Below are 17,819 nucleotides of genomic sequence, written 5' to 3'. Positions count from 1 at the left end.
GCTCGCTGCGCGCAACCCCCTTTATGGCGCAGGCGCAGTGCCCGCCCCGCTCCACCCCGCTCCCCGCCCCGCTCCGCTCCGCTCCCCGGCTGTCAGCGCCCTCGGGGCGACCTTGGCAGTCGCCGCTGCTCTGGGCCTCAGCTTGCCTCTCCCTGCAACAAGGCAGTCCCTTGGTCTGCCAGCCTATGCCTGGAAGTGACTGGGGTAAAGAGGCCGAGCTCCCCATTCCCCCGCCTGCTTCCTTCGTCCATTCATTCAATACCTTTCCAGGTAGTGTTCCCACTTCCCACTACGCCCCAGGTAGTGTTCCAGGTGTTGTAGATACATAAGTAATAAATATATATATGGTGGGTCATAGGCTGGTAAGTGCTACTTTGAAAAGGAAAGCTGGAGGGGCGCCTGGGTGGCGCAGTCGGTTAAGCGTCCGACTTCAGCCAGGTCACGATCTCACGGTGCGTGAGGTCGAGCCCCGCGTCAGGCTCTGGGCTGATGGCTCAGAGCCTGGAGCCTGTTTCCGATTCTGTGTCTCCCTCTCTCTCTGCCCCTCCCCCGTTCATGCTCTGTCTCTCTCTGTCTCAAAAATAAATAAAAACGTTGAAAAAAAATTAAAAAAAAAAAAGGAAAGCTGGAAAGGGTGCTGGAAATTGGGGTTGCAATTTTGAATAGAATCGCCAAGGTTAATGACTAATGAGGTGACTTTTTGAGCAAAAGCCTGAATAAGGTGAGGAAGCCAGCCACTTTAGATGTCTGGGGGGAAAGTGCTCAGGCAAAGGGAAGAACAACTGGAAAATTCCCCAGCGAGCACCCTTAGGTGTTTCAGAAGCGGAAGGAGGCACTTGTGGCTGGCGTGGTGTGAATGAAAGAAAAAGAAGTTGAGTTCAGAGAGGGAAGGAAAGCAAGAAGACCACAGAACTTACAAGACCTTGTGAAAACTTTGGTTTTCTGAGAGCGACAGGAAGCCATCGAAGGGATCTAAGCAGTGGAAAGACATCATTTGACATGTTTACAAATTACAGACCCACAAGGTAGCAGGAATGGAAATGAGGGTAACAGATTGGAGGCTACTGCAACAATACAGGCCAGGGATGAAGGTGACTTGGGTCAACGTGGTAGGAGTTGGGTATGGTGATCTAGACACACTGAAGAACTGAGAGAGAGAAAATGAACAACCAAGGGTAACATCCACTTTTTAACCCAAGATCCTGGAAAAATGGAATTGTCATTGCATCTTGGGGAGATGAAAATTTGGGGCGGGGGGGGGGGGGAAGATCACAAACCTTATTCGACATCTGAAGTGTAGGTGTTGCATTGGGTATTCATGACTGGAGTACCGGAAGAGAAGGTTCCAGCTGGAGGAAAGACTTGGGAGTCATTAGTGAATACATTGCATTTGAAGTCATGAGCCTAGATGAGAGTCTGGATGAAACAGAGTAAATACAGCCAGAGAGGACAAGAGATCCAAAAACTGGGTACTCAAACTGAGCTTCTCCATTGCCTGGTCCCCCTAGAAAGGCCAACCATCCAGGAATATGTCCTGTCCTGATGCCCCCCCAGGCCTAGGTCTTCCTCCAGCCCACCTCCCAGCTCCATGCAGTCACTGTCACCTCTGACCTCTGCAAATGGCTTTTCCTTTCCTGCCCAGAAATATTTGGCGTCATAAAGGTGAAGAAGGAAAACAGGCTAAGGCTGAAGACTGAAGAAATGAGTGGTCAGCAGGACTTTACAGGGAACAGCTCCGTCCACATGGTCCTTGTTTACCCTCAGTTTCAGGTCAGCTGTCAACTCAGATTTAACTGAGCTCCCCATACTCAGCACAACCCTGACAATGCCGAACAGCCTCTGTCCTACTGGAGTCGCTGAGAAATACTCCAGCCGTGCAAGCCAGTTGTCTACACAGAACAGCACTCCTGCCCCTAAATCCTATGTTTTGTAATCTCATCCAAGGAAGGCCAGTCTCAGTAGCCATTGCCTCATCATCACTTGCCCTATGATTCTCCTGATGACTCTAACCTAACAGTAGCCACTGACTCCTTTTTTCTAGTAGGCTCTCTTTGGTGACCACAGTGGATGTCTGTTGTCTTTATCCCAAACCACTACGTTCCATCCTCGTGTTTCTTCCTCTGCCTTCCTGATTGCATCAGAGATAAGCCAGCCGAACAAGTGCCGGCAAGAGAAATTCTGTGTTTGGTAGTGTTAAGTTGCCTTTCTGAAAGAGTAGACCTGAGGACCAGTCCCTGGTGTCAAGGAAAACAATGTAGAGCGTGAACCCCAGAGAGGTACAGGACCCAAGTGCCTGGGGCTAGGCCTCTTCTGTCTGCAGCTGGAACATAAATCAGTAATTTTTCTTAGTGTTGATGTTGTTTGGAGCTGAGCTGTCATTTACAACTCCCAAGTCTTTCCAAAGGTTTTATGGGTGTTCACCTAAGCACTGCCACACTGTCTTCTCTAATGTCTCCCAGTCACTTGAAACCTACAGGTGCTACTTTGGTTACTGAAGAAGAGGCTGGAGGTAAATCCTGATGATTGCCTTTTTGAAGAACTCATCTTTTTTTTTTTTTTTTTTGAGACAGAGAACAGGGGAGGGGCAGAGAGACAGAGGGAGAGAAAGAATTCCAAGCAGGCTCCGCTCTGTCAGCGCAGAGCCCAATGCAAGGCTCGATTTCATGAACTGTGACATCATGACATGAGCAGAAATCAAGAGTCAGACACTTAATCTACCGAGCCACCCAGATGCCCCTTGTCATGTCTTCTTTCACCTCCAGCAGTTTGGCCTCTGTGATTCCAGCAGGTTCAATGACTCCAGATTTCCCAATAATATTTTAAATTTAACATTGGGCTTTGAAAGCCCAGTTACATGGATTTTCTATATTAGCAGAAAACTATATTGCTATCCGGAGGGCCATAAGGAAAGAAAACAAATAGGAGGGGACAAAGGAGATCATTATTACTTGACAGCCATTCGTCATCCAACTACTAACATGGTTAAACTTCTGCCAGTTTACTGTGTTTGGAGCTCTGCGCTAAATGTTCTCCCATATAATCCTCATAGCAGCCCTGTTAACAATCCTGTTGTCCTCCCCATTTAACAGACAGGTTGAGAAATCTGAAAATAGCCATTCTGTTGCTAAGTGGAAAATCAATCCAAGTTTGCCTGCCTTCTGAGCCCTTTTCTTTATCGCAATCCTGTCCTGCCTGCCACGTTCTGGCAATTCCCCATCATCACAGTTCTGTTTTAACATCAATTAAGCCTCTGTGATATTTTTTTTTTTTTAACGTTTTATTTATTTTTGAGACAGAGAGAGACAGAGCATGAACAGGGGAGGGGCAGAGAGAAAGGGAGACACAGAATCGGAAGCAGGCTCCGGGCTCCGAGCCATCAGCCCAGAGCCCGACGCGGGGCTCGAACTCACGCACCGCGAGATCGTGACCTGAGCTGAAGTCGGACGCTTAACTGACTGAGCCACCCAGACGCCCCAAGCCTCTGTGATATTAATTCTGATTGACAGGGTAGAGTTTTAGTGGAAATGGCCAAGAATGGCATCTCAAAGAGAAAGGACAGCAGCAAGGGAAAAAGCAGGGAGGTAGGAAAATTCAACCACCACATTACTATTGGTCCCTTTGGCCCGAATCTAAGGATTTGTATATGGCAGCATGGAGAAACCCACCAGGAAAGGTGCAGTGTGTAGGAGGGTGATTAGTCCTTGGAGCGTGAGGTTAGCATCTCTGATCAAATCTTGGGAGATGGTTTGGGATTTGGGAATTTGGAAAAATTTCAAAGTAAGGTAATTTTACATTCTCACAAAAGTTAAGCCCTACTGTTTTCTACCACCATGACCACCACTGCTACCATATGTTGTGCCAACCCCTGTCTGCAACCACCCAGAGAGTATAGTGTTCAGATACCTGAGGATCCTGGCGACAGTGAAGCTTGGAGCGTTTGACTAAACCACAACAAAAAGAAAATCTGGCTCAGAAAGTTCAAGTGATCCTGCTCGGCCCTGGGCATCTTCAAGGGCCCTCAGCAAGACAGACTGGTCCGGGACAGAGGATTTGACAGCGGAGGCAACTTAGGAAGTCAGGGACAGTCCTACCTCTGCAGGATTTAATTTCAGAGCCTAGTGCAGCCTTGAAAAACCAGTTGGCTCCCATTATTTGTGAAACTAGCACAGCTCCAAATAAGAGCCCTGTTCTACAGATGGGGAAACTGAGGCACGGGCATTTATATATGTCAGGCCTTAAATCCGAGTAGCTGGGCAGGAGTCAGGCAGGAGCAGGAAACATGGGAGCACCGGCATGTATATGCAGGACGAAGTCCGGGGGAGGGAAAGGTGGGTGGAGCGCTAGTTCTGCGGCTGAGTTGAAGGAGCCCACGGGAAGGCGGGGCTATCCACGCGGAGGGATTTTTTCGAGCTTGCCCGAGAGCTGCCCCCATTGGGATGCTGAGTCATGGCGACTTGCCGAGGGATTGAGAATAGCGCCTCCAAAGAGCTCCGCGGAGCCCCTAGAGCTGGCCCACTCTCGGGAGAGGGCGGTGCGCACGATTTTTGGCGCAGGCAAGGCGGGTTCGGCGCAGGTTGGGGGCGCTGATACGCACGCATCTGCGTGTGGGCTCGCACGTCCGAGAGGCACGTGTGCGCATGTCCCCGCGCGGGGTTGGAAGCTAGGGTGCAGAGAGAACTAGCAAACGTCTCAGTCCGCACGTCTGGAATGGACGTGTGCGCGCATGTGCACAAAGGCTGAGTGGGGCGACATGCGCACGCGCACTCGCACTCGCACGCGAGCAAAAAACCCGTGAGTGGGCTCATCAGCGCCTCCAGCCGGCCAGGAGCTCGTCCTGCGTCTCGGTTTTCGCTTGCGGCGGTGTTTTGTCCTTTCGGGATGTCGTCCCCAGATTTTCCCTGTGACTCTATTGTTAGGTGCTTTAAAAAAATTCCGTACCGCACAGAGGCATATTTCCACGAGAATGGAAAACTCTATAGAGTTTGTAAAAAGCTGTATAATCCTACCCGCAGTTCCTAATGTCAGTCTCATCTCGCACTTCTGGTACAAACGCTGGTTATCATGTATTATTCTTTTAGTTTGATGTGAGAGCTAATTTTAAGTTATTTATTATTTTTATAAATATAATTATAAGTAATTATAAATAACAATATATAAATAACATATATAAATTAAATAATTATAAATACTAAATATAAAATTAGAAATTATAACTTATCTATGTTTACTTGGCATCAGAATTTGCTCAATGATTTGCGCGTCAATGCCTCTTTTGGTCTGGCTCCTCTGGAATTGCTTCTCCCATTCTGCACCCTGGCCATGTGGCCATGAACAAGACTTGTTCCTTGCCCTCATGAGGCCTCCCTTCTAGTGAGAGGGTCAAAGGCAAACATGGCTCCAGGGGAATGCTAAGTGCTATCATGAAAAACAACCCAGGTAGAGGTTGGGCTCTGGCCCAAGAGAACAGATGGAGGCAGAAGCAGGGAGCATTTGTGGGAGCAGCAGGCAAGTGGGCACCGGGGGAGGCAATGTTGAGGTAGCAGAGGTGTATGGGAAACCCTGAGGCCAGAGAGGGAGAGGCAGGAGTCAGGTGATGACCAGGTTGTTGGCAGCATATTTAAGAACATAATAGAATTCAAATATACTTTGGGGGCACCTGGGTGGTTCAGTTAAACGTCAGACTCTTGGTTTCAGCTGGCGAGGTGATCTCGAGGTTGGTGAGTTCAAGCCCCCATCGGGCTCCACACTGACAGTGCGGAGGCTGCTTGGGATATTCTCTCTCTCAAAAATAAATAACCTTAAAAAGAATTCAAGGGGCGCCTGGGTGGCGCGGTCGGTTAAGCGTCCGACTTCAGCCAGGTCACGATCTTGCGGTCCGTGAGTTCGAGCCCCGTGTCGGACTCTGGGCTGATGGCTCAGAGTCTGGAGCCTGTTTCCGATTCTGTGTCTCCCTCTCTCTCTGCCCCTCGCCCGTTCATGCTCTGTCTCTCTCCCAAAAATAAATAAACGTTGAAAAAAAAATTAAAAAAAAAAAAAGAAAAAAAAGAATTCAAATGCCCTTGTAATGATAGGCTTATAGGACTTGCTGGAAGAGGAGAATAAAGGAAAGAGGAATCAAGAATGAATGTCTTCTAAGAGTTTTGCCAGAACAGCTGGGTAGATGGAGGGTGGCCTCTTAACAAGGAAGGGAAAGATGGGGTTGTCTCCCCTAAAAGACTATGAGTTTTCTCCTCCAAAGAAGACATACCGATGGCCAAGAGACACACGAAATGATGCTCAACATCCCTCATTATCAGGGAAATGCAAGTCAAAACCACAATGTCACCTCATACCTGTCTGAATGACTAAACTAAAAAACACAAAAAACAAACGTTGAAGAACATGTGGAGAAACAGGAACCTTTGTGCACTGTTGGCGGGAATGCAAACTGGTGCAACCAGTGTGAAAAACAGAATGGAGGTTCCTCAAAAAATTAAAAATAGAACTACCCTGTGAGTCAGTAATCACACTACTGGGTATTCACCCAAAGAATATGGAAACACTAATTAAAAGGGATACATGCACCCCTATGTTTATTGCAGCATTACTTACAATAGGCAAATTATGGAAGCAATGTGTCAATAGATGAATGGATAAAGAAAATGTGCTATCTATATATATACACGTGGGGTCTTCTTCAGCTGTAAAGAATGAAATCTTGCCATCTGCAACAACATGGATGAAGCTAAGTATGGTGCTAAGTGAAATGAGCCAGTCTGAGGAAGACAAACACCGTATGATTTCACTTATACGTGGAATTTAAGGGACAAAAACCAAAAACCAGACTCTTAACTATAGAGAACAGATGGTTACCAGAGGCGAGGTGGGTGGGGGGGATGGGTGAAATAGGCGAAGGGGATTGAGTACACTCGATGTGCATGGAGTACAGAAGTGTTGAATCACTATATTGTACACCTGAAACAAATATAACACTGTAGGTTAACTACACTGGAATTAAAATAATTTTACCAGTTTTCTCATTCTTTTTTTTAATGTTTATTTTTGAGTGAGACTGGAAAAAAGCACGAGCAGGGGAGAGGCACAGAGTGAGAGACAGCGAATTTGAAGCAGGCTCTGTGCTGACACCAGAGAGTCTGATGTGGGGCTTGAACCCATGATCCATGAGGTCAAGACCTGAGTTGAAGTTGGAGGCTTAACCGACTGAGCCACCCAGGTGCCCCGGAAATAAAGTAATTTTTAAAAAGATATTAAAAAATAAATACAAGACTGAGTTTTAAGAACAGAGACTGCATCTTCTTTGCAGCCCTGGGTTCTAGCAAGGGCCTTGCCCTTAGATGACTTTATTAAATTAAAAAAAAAAACAAGTTTTTTTTTTGAGAGACAGCATAAGTGGGGGAGGGGCAGAGAGAGAGGGGGACAGAGGATCTGAAGCAGGCTCCGTGCTGACAGCAGCGAGCCCGATGCAGGGCTTGAATTCACAAACCACGAGATCATGACCTGAGCCCAAGTTGGAGGCTCAATCGACTGAGCCACCCAGACGCCCTAGGCTTGAAGTGACTTTAGATGTGGAAATGAACATGACACTCTTGAAACAGTCCTTTCTCCTCACTTATGCCCACCTCCCAAACTCAGGCTCAATATTAGCCACATCCAGGAGCCTGGCCCGGGAGGTTCCTCGACACATGTGGCTGGGAGGCAGCTAGTCGTGCTTTCCACATACATGGCTTTTGGGCATTTGAGGAGCTCGCCATTGGAAGGGTTTATTTCCTCAGTGTTTCCAGATCAGGAAGCAGTCACAACAGTGGCCACACGGTGTGCACAAAGGGCCATCCTCTCACAGTGTCACGATTGGCATGCTGTGTTTCAGCTACACTTTTTAAAAAATTATTTATTTTTTTTAAAGTTTATTGACTTATTTTGAGAGTGAGAGAGAGAGAGAGAGGGAAAGAGAGAGAGCGGGCCAAGGGAAGAGAGAGAGGATTCCAAGTAGGCTCTGCACTGTCAGTGCAGAGCCCCCCACATGGGGCTTGAACTCACCAGCTGTGAGATCACCACCTCAGCCAAAACCAGGAGTCAGATGCTTAACAGACTGAGCCACCCAGGCACCCCCCTACACTTTTTTTTTTTTTAACGTTTATGTATTCTTGAGAGAGTACAAATGGAGGAGGGGTAGAGATGGGCCGACAGAGGATCTGAAGCAGGTTCTGCGCTCAGCTACACTCTTTGAGCTGGACGCCCTACTTTCCCAGGATCCCCCAGGTGGAAACGGAGGGTCACCAGCCTCACAAGGACCCTCTTGCTGTTCAGGCGTAACATCTGTTCAGCTTTCCACTCTCACCCATCCGGCACATAGCCTGGCCACAGAACTCTTCTGTCTCCACCACTGCTGTGAATTGAAACCAGTGAACAGCACTAAGTACTGGTGGTAAACAGAGCATGCTTGAATAAAATGCTAGCATTTTAATAGGTACTTCTGGTGTATTTCCTATCACACTCATGCAACATAGCTGTTACTAAGTAACCTTGTCCTGAGGTGCACTTAGAAGACTCTGGGTCTTGGTCCCCATGCTCAGCTTCTGGGCAGAAAGAAGCCTTAGTATTTATACTGGTAGGTTATAGATTAATGCTTGTATCTTTTCCCGAGGCCATGAAAAAAAGCTTCAATCAAGTACTATCTTGCTGTAAATGAAAAGTTGAAATTCCCCTGTAACCCACCCTCCCTCTGTGGTTCCCACTGAACAAGCTTCCCATTGCTTAGCAGGAGGGCATCCTCCAATGAGACTAGTCCTTGTCCCTCCCTGTAAGGTATGATCTCCTTGCCAAATATGGGGTTCCTGGTGGAGCAAGGGGAGAGCTCATCCCTGGGTCTGCTCCTTGGAAAGGCTGGTTGGGCAGCTCACAGCGCCCCTGGCTGGTGGAATGGGGGTACTGGCGGACCACAACCCAAGGAGAGAACTTGCATCCCTCCAGGTGGCTCCTTCACCGTGACGCTGGCTCTGTCCTCACAGACGTCTATCCGGATCTCCTTTGGCCTTAGGGAAGCTGGCTGGAGACGTGCGGTAGTTGTCTGCTTCCTGCCCACCCACCCCAGCTCATCCCAACACTCCCAGGGTTCTTTCCTCTTGCGAGGTCTCAGAATCAGAGGACAAACTGACCTCAAAAGCAATGTGGGTGCAGCTTTTCAAAGTAATGAATCAGGCAGGGCTTCTCACATGTCTGCTGCAGTTCATTTTAAACAGAGATACAAGATATTATTAAATGTATATTTTTAATAAAGCCAATAGTTATTTTACTTATAGGAGCTTTAAAAGTAAGATACAAAATGTAGAGTTCCAGTTTGGAAGCATTGTAACTATTCACACGATGTCCTGCTGATGCCCGAGCAAGGCGGCCACGCCCGGCCATGCAAAGGACACACACACTCACACACGCACACACATGCGCTTTGGCGAGACCCCTCTGCCGAGCGCAGCACCTGGAATAACCAGTGTTCAGAGCAAGGTGGTGCTGAGAACACAGCACCTGCAAGGAGACCACACAAACAGTTTCACACAGTCTCACAGCCCACGGAGATGCAATTACGAAATGTCCTGCTTAGTCGAGCAAAACAGACTGGAAAGTGACAATTAGCGGTGTCGACGTCACCTGCACTGGGCGTCAAGGGCTGACCTCTGTCCAGGGTGAGGTCCTTGGGGAGGCACTATTAAAACAAGAGTACTTCAGTATAATAGAACTTGAAATACAAGGGACTGGGGACACGTTACTGAAGGGAACAGAAAACTATCTTACGAGGGAAACAGCCACAAACAACTTCAACAGAGATTAGTGCACACACCGACGGCTAACACAGACAAGGGCCACGCGGGGTGGGCGCAAAGCACGTGCCTGGAAAAGTCTATGTACAAAATAGTTCTCTGTAAACGTGGTGAGGTGAATGTTCGGAACCCGCGGTGAAAGGATCAGAAGTACAGGCAGCAATGGCAACCCCCACAGCACAAAAGACGACACCCGAGCCCTGGGAGCAGCCTGGCAACACAGTGCTAAGAACTCAGATGGCTGGGCTCAGACACCCTAAGGGTCCTCTAGAATTGGTGTGTATACATACATATACGTATATCTTTTTTCTTTTTGGTATTTTTAAATATAAATTTACTTATATCCGTAGAAAAATGAGAACATAAATGTGTTATTACAATCTTCGCTGGAAAAGCTTATGTGGAGTTAGAAAGAATAAACCATTTATTAGTAGTTAACATATATATTAAAATGGTTTAATGATTTAAGAAAATATAAAAAAAATATTAATACTGTCAAACTTTCATACCAGAAAATATTATGGATTTTTCTCAATTAGACTTTTTCAAAGATGAAATATGAAAAATTTAAATAAGTTTTATATAAAGAACTTCTGTAACCTCAATTAATATACAGTGGGATATGTCTATTCTATATAGATATATTTATTATTATTTCTCAATTTAAGCACCATTCAATTCTTCTGGATCCATTCTGGCTGGAATATATCCTTAAATCCACAGGATGTCATCTATTTAATGGCACATGTTAACTGAAAATGAGGTGGTTTTTTGTTTGTGTTTTTCTAAAGAAAAGACTTTAAATTAATTCCTGTCTACATCGTAATTGGTTTGTCTTGAGCCAGCTCACAAATGTTACTGCAATTTCAAGTGCAGGTGCGTCTGTGCAGCCTCCTGACCACACCCCCACGTTCCGAGACCGTGTCAAAGCCTCTGGCCATGTGTGGATCTGAGGGCAGCAGGTGCAGCCTGACTCTGCACACGGACAGCAGCCAGCTGGCTCATCTCCATGCACCATCAGGAATACGCCTCTGACATCAGTTTTACGATCCTGCTTTTGTAAATCTGGTAAAGACTGCACCCCTTGGGTGCTGCTGGGGTGGCGAGGGGCTGCCCACCCACAGAAAACCCAGGTGATTGCTTCCGATCACAAATATTCTATACTGTGCCCATTTTGTTTAAGCTTAAATAAAGATAGTGTTGAACAAACCTCCGGCCTCTATATTTGTTATCTTAAAATCTTCAATGCATTTGGGGCAGGAGATGTTTTAACTAAAAACCTATATGAAAAATAGCTATAAAATACAGTGACTGGTGTGGTCATCACTCAATGCGTTAAGAAGGGGGAGGGGAGGGTTTCAGAAGAATGGTCAGTTTTGCTCTCAGCCTTTAGGCCTGATGCCTTCCCAACACACACAGTGGGACTACAAACTAGAGAGCTGTGTTTCTCAAAGTGTGGCCTCTGGCCCACCTGCATCAGAATCACCGGAGGAGCTTATTAAGCTCGAAGATCCCCCAGCATCTCCCTGAGGGTCAGAAACCTGTCTCCAGCTGGCCCTCCAGGGGTCCGATGCCTCCAAAGTTTGAGAAGCCAGGCCTTGAAGGCTTGGAGCTGCCAACTACCCCCATCCCCAAGGAGCCCTGCCTGGGACAGGGGTGCACTGGTCCTCTGGGGGGGCTGGTGCCAGCTAGTCAGGGTGGGGATGCTGGCCCCAACAGCTCTGGGTGGGCAGGCCGGCCCTGGGTCAGTACTGGGGCAAGTAGGCCGGCCGGCGCTCAGCCTTCCCGGGGAAGGCCTTGAACCCCTTGGGCGCTGCCTTGTGGGCTGGTGGGGGCGGAGGCTGCGGTGGGGTCTGCACGTAGGTGAAGGAGGTGGCGCTGCGATCGCTGGTCGCGGCCCACACCGGGGACTGCAGCATCTGCATGGTGTCGTTCCACTGGCTGCCGGGGCCGGCGACTGCGTACAGAGGTGCGCTAGGGCTCGGCAGCGTGCTGGGCACCGGGGAAGGGTGTTGCCAGGGTGCTTTGGGTGGCCACGTTTTGGTTTTGTTATCCTGAGAGACAGAAGAGGGTTCTTAGGGGCATTTCTGGCAGTTCATCGTCTTTTCCCACCTCCCCAGGTCTCTGGTCCTGACGCACACCTAGGAGCCACGTGCGAGCCCCACACCTCCCCACGGCCCCGGGACAGCCTCGGCCAATCGAACCTGCAAGGACAGAAATGTTCTGTGTCTGCGCCGCTCAACACAGTAGCCACTACCACATATGGCTAATGTCACTAAGGAACTAAGGAATGTTGCAATTGAAATAGCCACGTGTGGCTGTTGCCTGTCACCGTGGATGGCACAGCTCCAGAGCTTCCTGTAAATCTGGCTCTGAGTCAGCTGAGGTAGTTAAGAACCTGTCATTGCTTTGAAGCCCTCTTAAAACTGAAGCTTTGCAACTTTGCTCATGGTCTGCACCCCAGAGAGCCAGCCCTCCTTGGCCAGAACAGGGCCCACGATACCTGGTTCACGTCCTCCACGGTGCTAAGAAGAGGTGGTGAGGGCAGTGTGCTGGTCTCCTGTTCTCCACTGCTGTGTTTCCTGAAAGAACCCGGAGCTTAGCACGGTGGGCCCCTGGCGTCCCACCCAGCTTGCCTCCCGGGGACACACTGGCCACCTGGCTCTGGTGGCTCTGGGCACTGGTTCTAGGTGGGGAGGCCTCGGTGGGTCGCCAGTGAACGGAGCACTCCCGGAAGCCGCCACAGGCTTGGGGAGGTGGGAGTGGCAGGCGTGAAGACGGGCACTGGCCATTCCCCTGGCTCTGGCTTTTGTGAATTTATTCAACAGATACTGAATGCTTCCCGTGCCCTGGGGAAGTGGGACTTAAAAGACTGTTGGTGTGAATCACAAACATGAAAAATTTCTGTTCTGACGCTGAACGACACAGGCAGGGCGGAGCAGGCTCGGGGCCCAGTAGATCAGTCTGCTCCTGCAGATGGACGGCAGTGTCTGCAGAGGCAGTGCTGTACATCGATGTCTCACTGCCCTCTCCAGTGTCCCTTGTCTAAAACAGACATCTTACACGCTACCCCTGGTCAGTTCCACTCCTCCTGCCTCCTCCTGCCTCGGTTCGCAGCACCCCCTTCATCCAGATGCTCTGGCCAAACAAAAACTTGCAGAGCATCCCTGATTCTTCTCTCTGACACATACCCCACTGCCAATTTCTTACCCCCATTTTGTTCAGTTTTCTGCTCGTCAGAAGCCTCCTTGACCCTTATATTTTTCTTCATAGCACCCAATCCATCCTGACATGTTTGTTTGTTTTAAACCTTATTTACTTATTTTGAGAGAAAGAGAGTGAGCAGGGAATGGGCAGAGAAAGAGGGAGAGAGAGAATCCCAAGTAGGCTCTACCCTGGCAGTGCCTGACTTCGGGCTCCAACTCATGAACCGTGACATCATGACCTGAGCTGAAACCAAAAGTTGGATGCTCAACTGACTGGGCCACCCAGATGCCCCTCTTTTCTTCTCTCTCTCTCTTTTTTTTTTTTTTTTGAGTGAGCACCATGCCCCATGTGGGGCTTGAACTAATGACCCTGAGATCAAGAGTTGCATGTTCCACCGACTGAGCCAGCCACGTATCCCTACTTTTAAAACTTCTCAGACCTGAATATACTCCATTACTATTTTTTTCACCGAAGAAACAGGGTCAGAGAGGGCCAGGTCCTTGTCTGGAGTTGCAAAGCCTGACTAGAACCTGGTTGACCCGGTCCTGCTCCTCCCATAGAAAGGGCTGCCTCTCACACGACACAGTCCAGTATCAGCAGACCAGACCCTGTCTCCAGAACCCTCCCCTGCCTCACACTGGTATTTTTGGCTACCGCTTGCATTAGACTGTTCTGCCAGCAAAACCCAACCCAATGTCAAGTCACCTGGGCTACCAGCCTGCATGGTAGCCAGAGAGGACTCAGCAAGACAGTGGTGGCCGAGGCCCTCTGCCTTTCCCACACCAGGCTGACTGGGGACAATGCGGTTCCCGAGCTTTCCAGAGGAATAAGCTGTGGATCGCATTCTTGTGCCTCTCTGTCCTTTGCACTTGAAAATCTCTTCATACCTTCTCTGCTTGACAGCAGCAACGAGGTCGGGCCCTGAAAACATGGAGAACAAGCTGTCTCCGTTGGCGGAGGACGTCTCATCACTTGAGCTGGCAGAGTCTGCCTGAGCACCCGACCAGCCACTGTGTAGGCCGTCCCTGAAAGCCAAAGACAGAAGGTGGTCCCGGGGCTCCTGCGGCCGGCCTGGACACCAGCTGGACAGCCCCCAGGCCGGCCGCCCGCCTGCCCCAGCCCTGAAGGAACAGTCTTTATCCTGCATTCATCCAACAACCAGACAGCGGTCTCTCACCTCCCCTTCTAAAAACCCGAGCAGTTCTTCCTGTCCCTTATTTCAAAAGTAACATGTGCTCATCGTTGCCCTGTATTCTTCTCAGAAGACTGTGCTCTGCATAGGAAATTCATTTGAGAGCAAAAAGTTGAAATGGTCTTTGGCCGTCTAGACTTATGAACCAGGTGGCAATAAGAGACGTGAAAAGTCAACGTCCGGTTGTCTTTAGGATGAAAATCCCCGTTGTCTCACTACACTGGCCTCTGGATCATACACCTTTGCTTTTTGGAGGCTACAAGGGCCACATTCCGTAAATCACATGGGTTCCACGGCCATGCCCATTTCAACATCAAGATCGTGGTAAACATGCAGTTACCTCATAAACACCATCTAATAAGTTCCTCATTTAGGGCAGAAGAGCACGTGTTGAAAATTATCAATTTATACTGATGATGGTGTTTACAGAGACACATCATGCCACTTGGCATTGTAAGAGTCTGTCACAGAACTCGGACCTCCTGAAGGGTTGACAAGATGTCACTCTTTCATCTGGGGCCTTGGAAATGAACTGCCTGGTAAGAGTGCACAAGGGTCCCACGGGGCTTACCCCAGTCCCAAACTCCGCCTCCCTGACACATGCAGCACTCACCCTTCTGTGAAGAACTCCGGGAAAGGCCAGGTCCGATGGGCATCATCCATGGGTGGCCAGTGGCCCCGGGGGTTGCCTGGGCGGCGACCGTGTTGAACTTGCCTTTTCTGCTGCATTGCCTGGCTCACTCCTGCCACATAGCGTGCAAACTCGGGGTCTGAACCCACTGTGTCAAGACAAAGGGACAAATAGGTTTTGGGGTCACACTGGCCTCTTATTTCCTTCCCTGCCTCCTGAGGATGTGCTGGTCACACACACAATGAAAAGTGCCAAGGCGCTGCTGGGCTTGTGGCCCAGAGCAGCAGGACTGCCCGGCAGCCCGCCATGGTGAGATGGGCTCTCAGCCACAGGTCTGAAGCTGGGGTGTGGTGTGTGCATAGGGACTGTCAAGAAGGGTTATACCTAGGACAGAGGCAGGCTGACTCTGAACAAAAGACTGAGAACACAAAAGGATCCATGATTAAATGTTAAACACCAGTTACTTTAAAAATTCCCAATGTCTGGTGCTACATACTTAAGAGCTTAGAACATCAGATGATGTCTTCGGCCAACTGATAACCTGATAGTTATCAGAGCATCATGGTCAGTCAGAGATATGTCATTCCCACGTGGCCCAACTCGAATCCAGGATTTTCCTGGATACTGGATGGCAGACCTACTCATTCAGTCTGAAGATAACAAGAGTGGTAATGGAGGAGTTAAAACTTCAGAATGCATTAAGAGGTGACTGGAAACATACTGGACAGAGCCGAGTAAGGATGGGCAGGAGAGAAAACAGCATAAAAGGCATGACAGAAAGCGTCAGACAAGAAGATATGGCAGGGAAGTATCTACGGATCACAAACTGAATAGGCCTCAGCAGTGTGTACTTGTCAGCTTTAAGCTGGCGAAGGTACCAGGGCACGATCGCATTACTGGCCTGTCCTCAGGGCACTGCCACAGGACTGCTGCGTGAGACTGCCCTGTGTGCAATGCACAAAGATGCCCACATTGGGGTGGTAGTGCTGGGCCGAAACCAAGGCCCCCTTCTTAGTGAGTCAAACCATGTCACCAGGGGCCAGAGTGTCTGCGTGGGGGGGGGGGGGGGGCACTCTGCTCTCCCAGGCCCTGCCCTAAAGGGTGCCTTCTGAAACTTATCTATCCAGAGGAATGCCCTTCCTTAATTTGGAGAAAGGGCTCTAGAGACCTTATGCTCTCAGGTGGGGTCTGCAGGAAGGTACATAAGGACCTGCAGGTCAGAAAGGAGGAGCCAGAAGCAAAAGCCAGTTAAGTCCTTAGGCTAAAGACATAAAGGCTGCCCAGGCCTCAACAAAGATCAAAGATCTGGCAAAATTCTGCCAAACACCATTTATACTCTGGACTTAATTACATGACTATCAAAAGACGTACCGTTTAACAGCAGCTGAGAAACCGTGCTGCACCCACCCCGGTCAGGGGCAACCAGGTAGGCCTGCTCTCCCTGTGCCCCGTGGGCAGGGCTGCCCACATCTACCACCCAAGGACAGCAGGAACAAGCAAGCACGAGCAATGGTATGAGGAATTTTTAGAAGACATAAGAAAACATTTCTTTCCATTAATAGTTAATGCCAGGTTGTTTTAGCAGTGGATCTCCTCTTCCACTGGTTATTTCTATAAATATTTGCTGTAGTTATTTATAATACTTCACAGTATTCTCCTTGTGAATGAGACATATTTTCTATTCTGTATACCTTTTGCTAAATTCGAGAAGACATTAATGGATTTCTCTGTATTTATCTTCCATCCACCTGCCTTACCGACTTGCTTACTAATTTTAGAAGTTTTTTTATTGAGCTTTCTTTTTTTCTAATTCTACTGCCAGCAAAAAGATGGTTTTCTTTTTTTAAATTTGTTTATTTGTTTTTGAGAGAAAGAGAGAGCGTGAGGGAGGGAGGGGCAGAGAGGGGGAGGGGGCAGAGGATCTGTGCCGACAAGAGAGAGCCTGACATGGGGCCTGAACTCATGAACTTGAGATCATGACCTGAGCCAAGGTCGGAAGCTTAACCGGCTGAGCCACCCAGATGCCCCCAGAGATGTGCCTTTTAGTGTATCTTTTTCTTTTGCCGTGTTTGCTAGAAAGTCTAAGACAAAGTTATATGCTGTTGGTGGTAATAGCTGTCACCCTGTCTGGGTCATGATTTTAACTGGAATGATTTTGTTTCACTATATAGAGTACTACTTGCTACTGGCTTTTGGAAGTCTTTATATATATATATTCAAGAAATTTCTTTCTATTCATCTCTTGAGTTTTGTTTTTCTGTGCTTTCGTTTTTGTTTGTTTGTTTGTTTTAAGGAATTACGGGTGTCTTTTTCTAGAGTCTTTACAGCATCTCATTTAACTGGCTGACGCGATGGATTACTCTACGGTAGCAGAGTCCCTAACACTGAACCACTTTCCACCCCTGCAGTAAACCAGGTTTAGTAACAGACACTGTATCAGACACTTCCGACACACTGCTAGGTTGTCTTGCCCCTACCCACATTCATGAAGAGATGACTGCAGTTTGCTTTTTTAACAATCTTTATAAAGTTTTTATGGTGAATCACGTTGGCTTCATAATTACCGTTCCAATCTCTTCCACTGACGGAGATCTAGGCAGGTCTTCCACTTCTGGGTACGATTTTGGTAAATGTGTATTTTATTAAGAAAGAAGTCATTTTCCACTCAGTTTTCAAATATGTTGTCATTGAGTCATATGTAGTAATGTCTTACACTTCTTTCAACCTCTCCTATTTCTGGAATGACAGCTCCTTTCTCTTTCTTAATCTTGTCTCTCTTTGCTCTTACTAAAGCTCATGATAAATTGGTTTGTCTATTTGCTTCAAGAGATTTCTTCTTTTAGATTTTATTTTACAATTTCGACACTACTTTTCTTTTAAATTTGGGGCGCCTGGGTGGTGCAGTCGGTTAAGCGTCCGACTTCAGCCAGGTCACGATCTCGCGGTCCGTGAGTTCGAGCCCCGCGTCAGGCTC

General features: G+C 48.3%; 1 protein-coding gene and 1 long non-coding RNA gene across 5 annotated transcripts in view; both read right to left on the bottom strand.

Moving 5' to 3' along the window:
- Positions 1–553: 553 nt before the first annotated feature.
- On the bottom strand, positions 554–4,183 carry LOC125152475 (uncharacterized). Its single transcript, XR_007147212.1, has 3 exons — positions 3,904–4,183; positions 1,278–1,349; positions 554–972 (listed from the first exon to the last, which is right to left on the bottom strand). It is a non-coding gene; the product is annotated as an uncharacterized LOC125152475 (long non-coding RNA).
- Positions 4,184–9,249: 5,066 nt separating this feature from the next.
- Positions 9,250–17,819, bottom strand: part of GARRE1 (granule associated Rac and RHOG effector 1) — an 83,565-nt gene continuing 74,995 nt past the window's right edge. For all 4 annotated transcript variants that reach the window (XM_047835435.1, XM_047835437.1, XM_047835439.1 and 1 more), the window contains 4 exons: positions 14,828–14,993; positions 13,910–14,047; positions 12,319–12,397; positions 9,250–11,869 (listed from right to left, as the gene is read on the bottom strand). In XM_047835435.1, the coding sequence (XP_047691391.1) occupies positions 11,561–11,869; positions 12,319–12,397; positions 13,910–14,047; positions 14,828–14,993 (692 nt within the window). In that variant the 3' untranslated portion in view covers positions 9,250–11,560. The remainder of the gene's footprint in view (positions 11,870–12,318; positions 12,398–13,909; positions 14,048–14,827; positions 14,994–17,819) is intronic.

This window comes from Prionailurus viverrinus, chromosome E2 (genome assembly GCF_022837055.1).
Source record: "Prionailurus viverrinus isolate Anna chromosome E2, UM_Priviv_1.0, whole genome shotgun sequence".
Classification (NCBI taxonomy): domain Eukaryota; kingdom Metazoa; phylum Chordata; class Mammalia; order Carnivora; family Felidae; genus Prionailurus; species Prionailurus viverrinus.
This window is presented reverse-complemented; position numbering and strand designations above follow the sequence as displayed.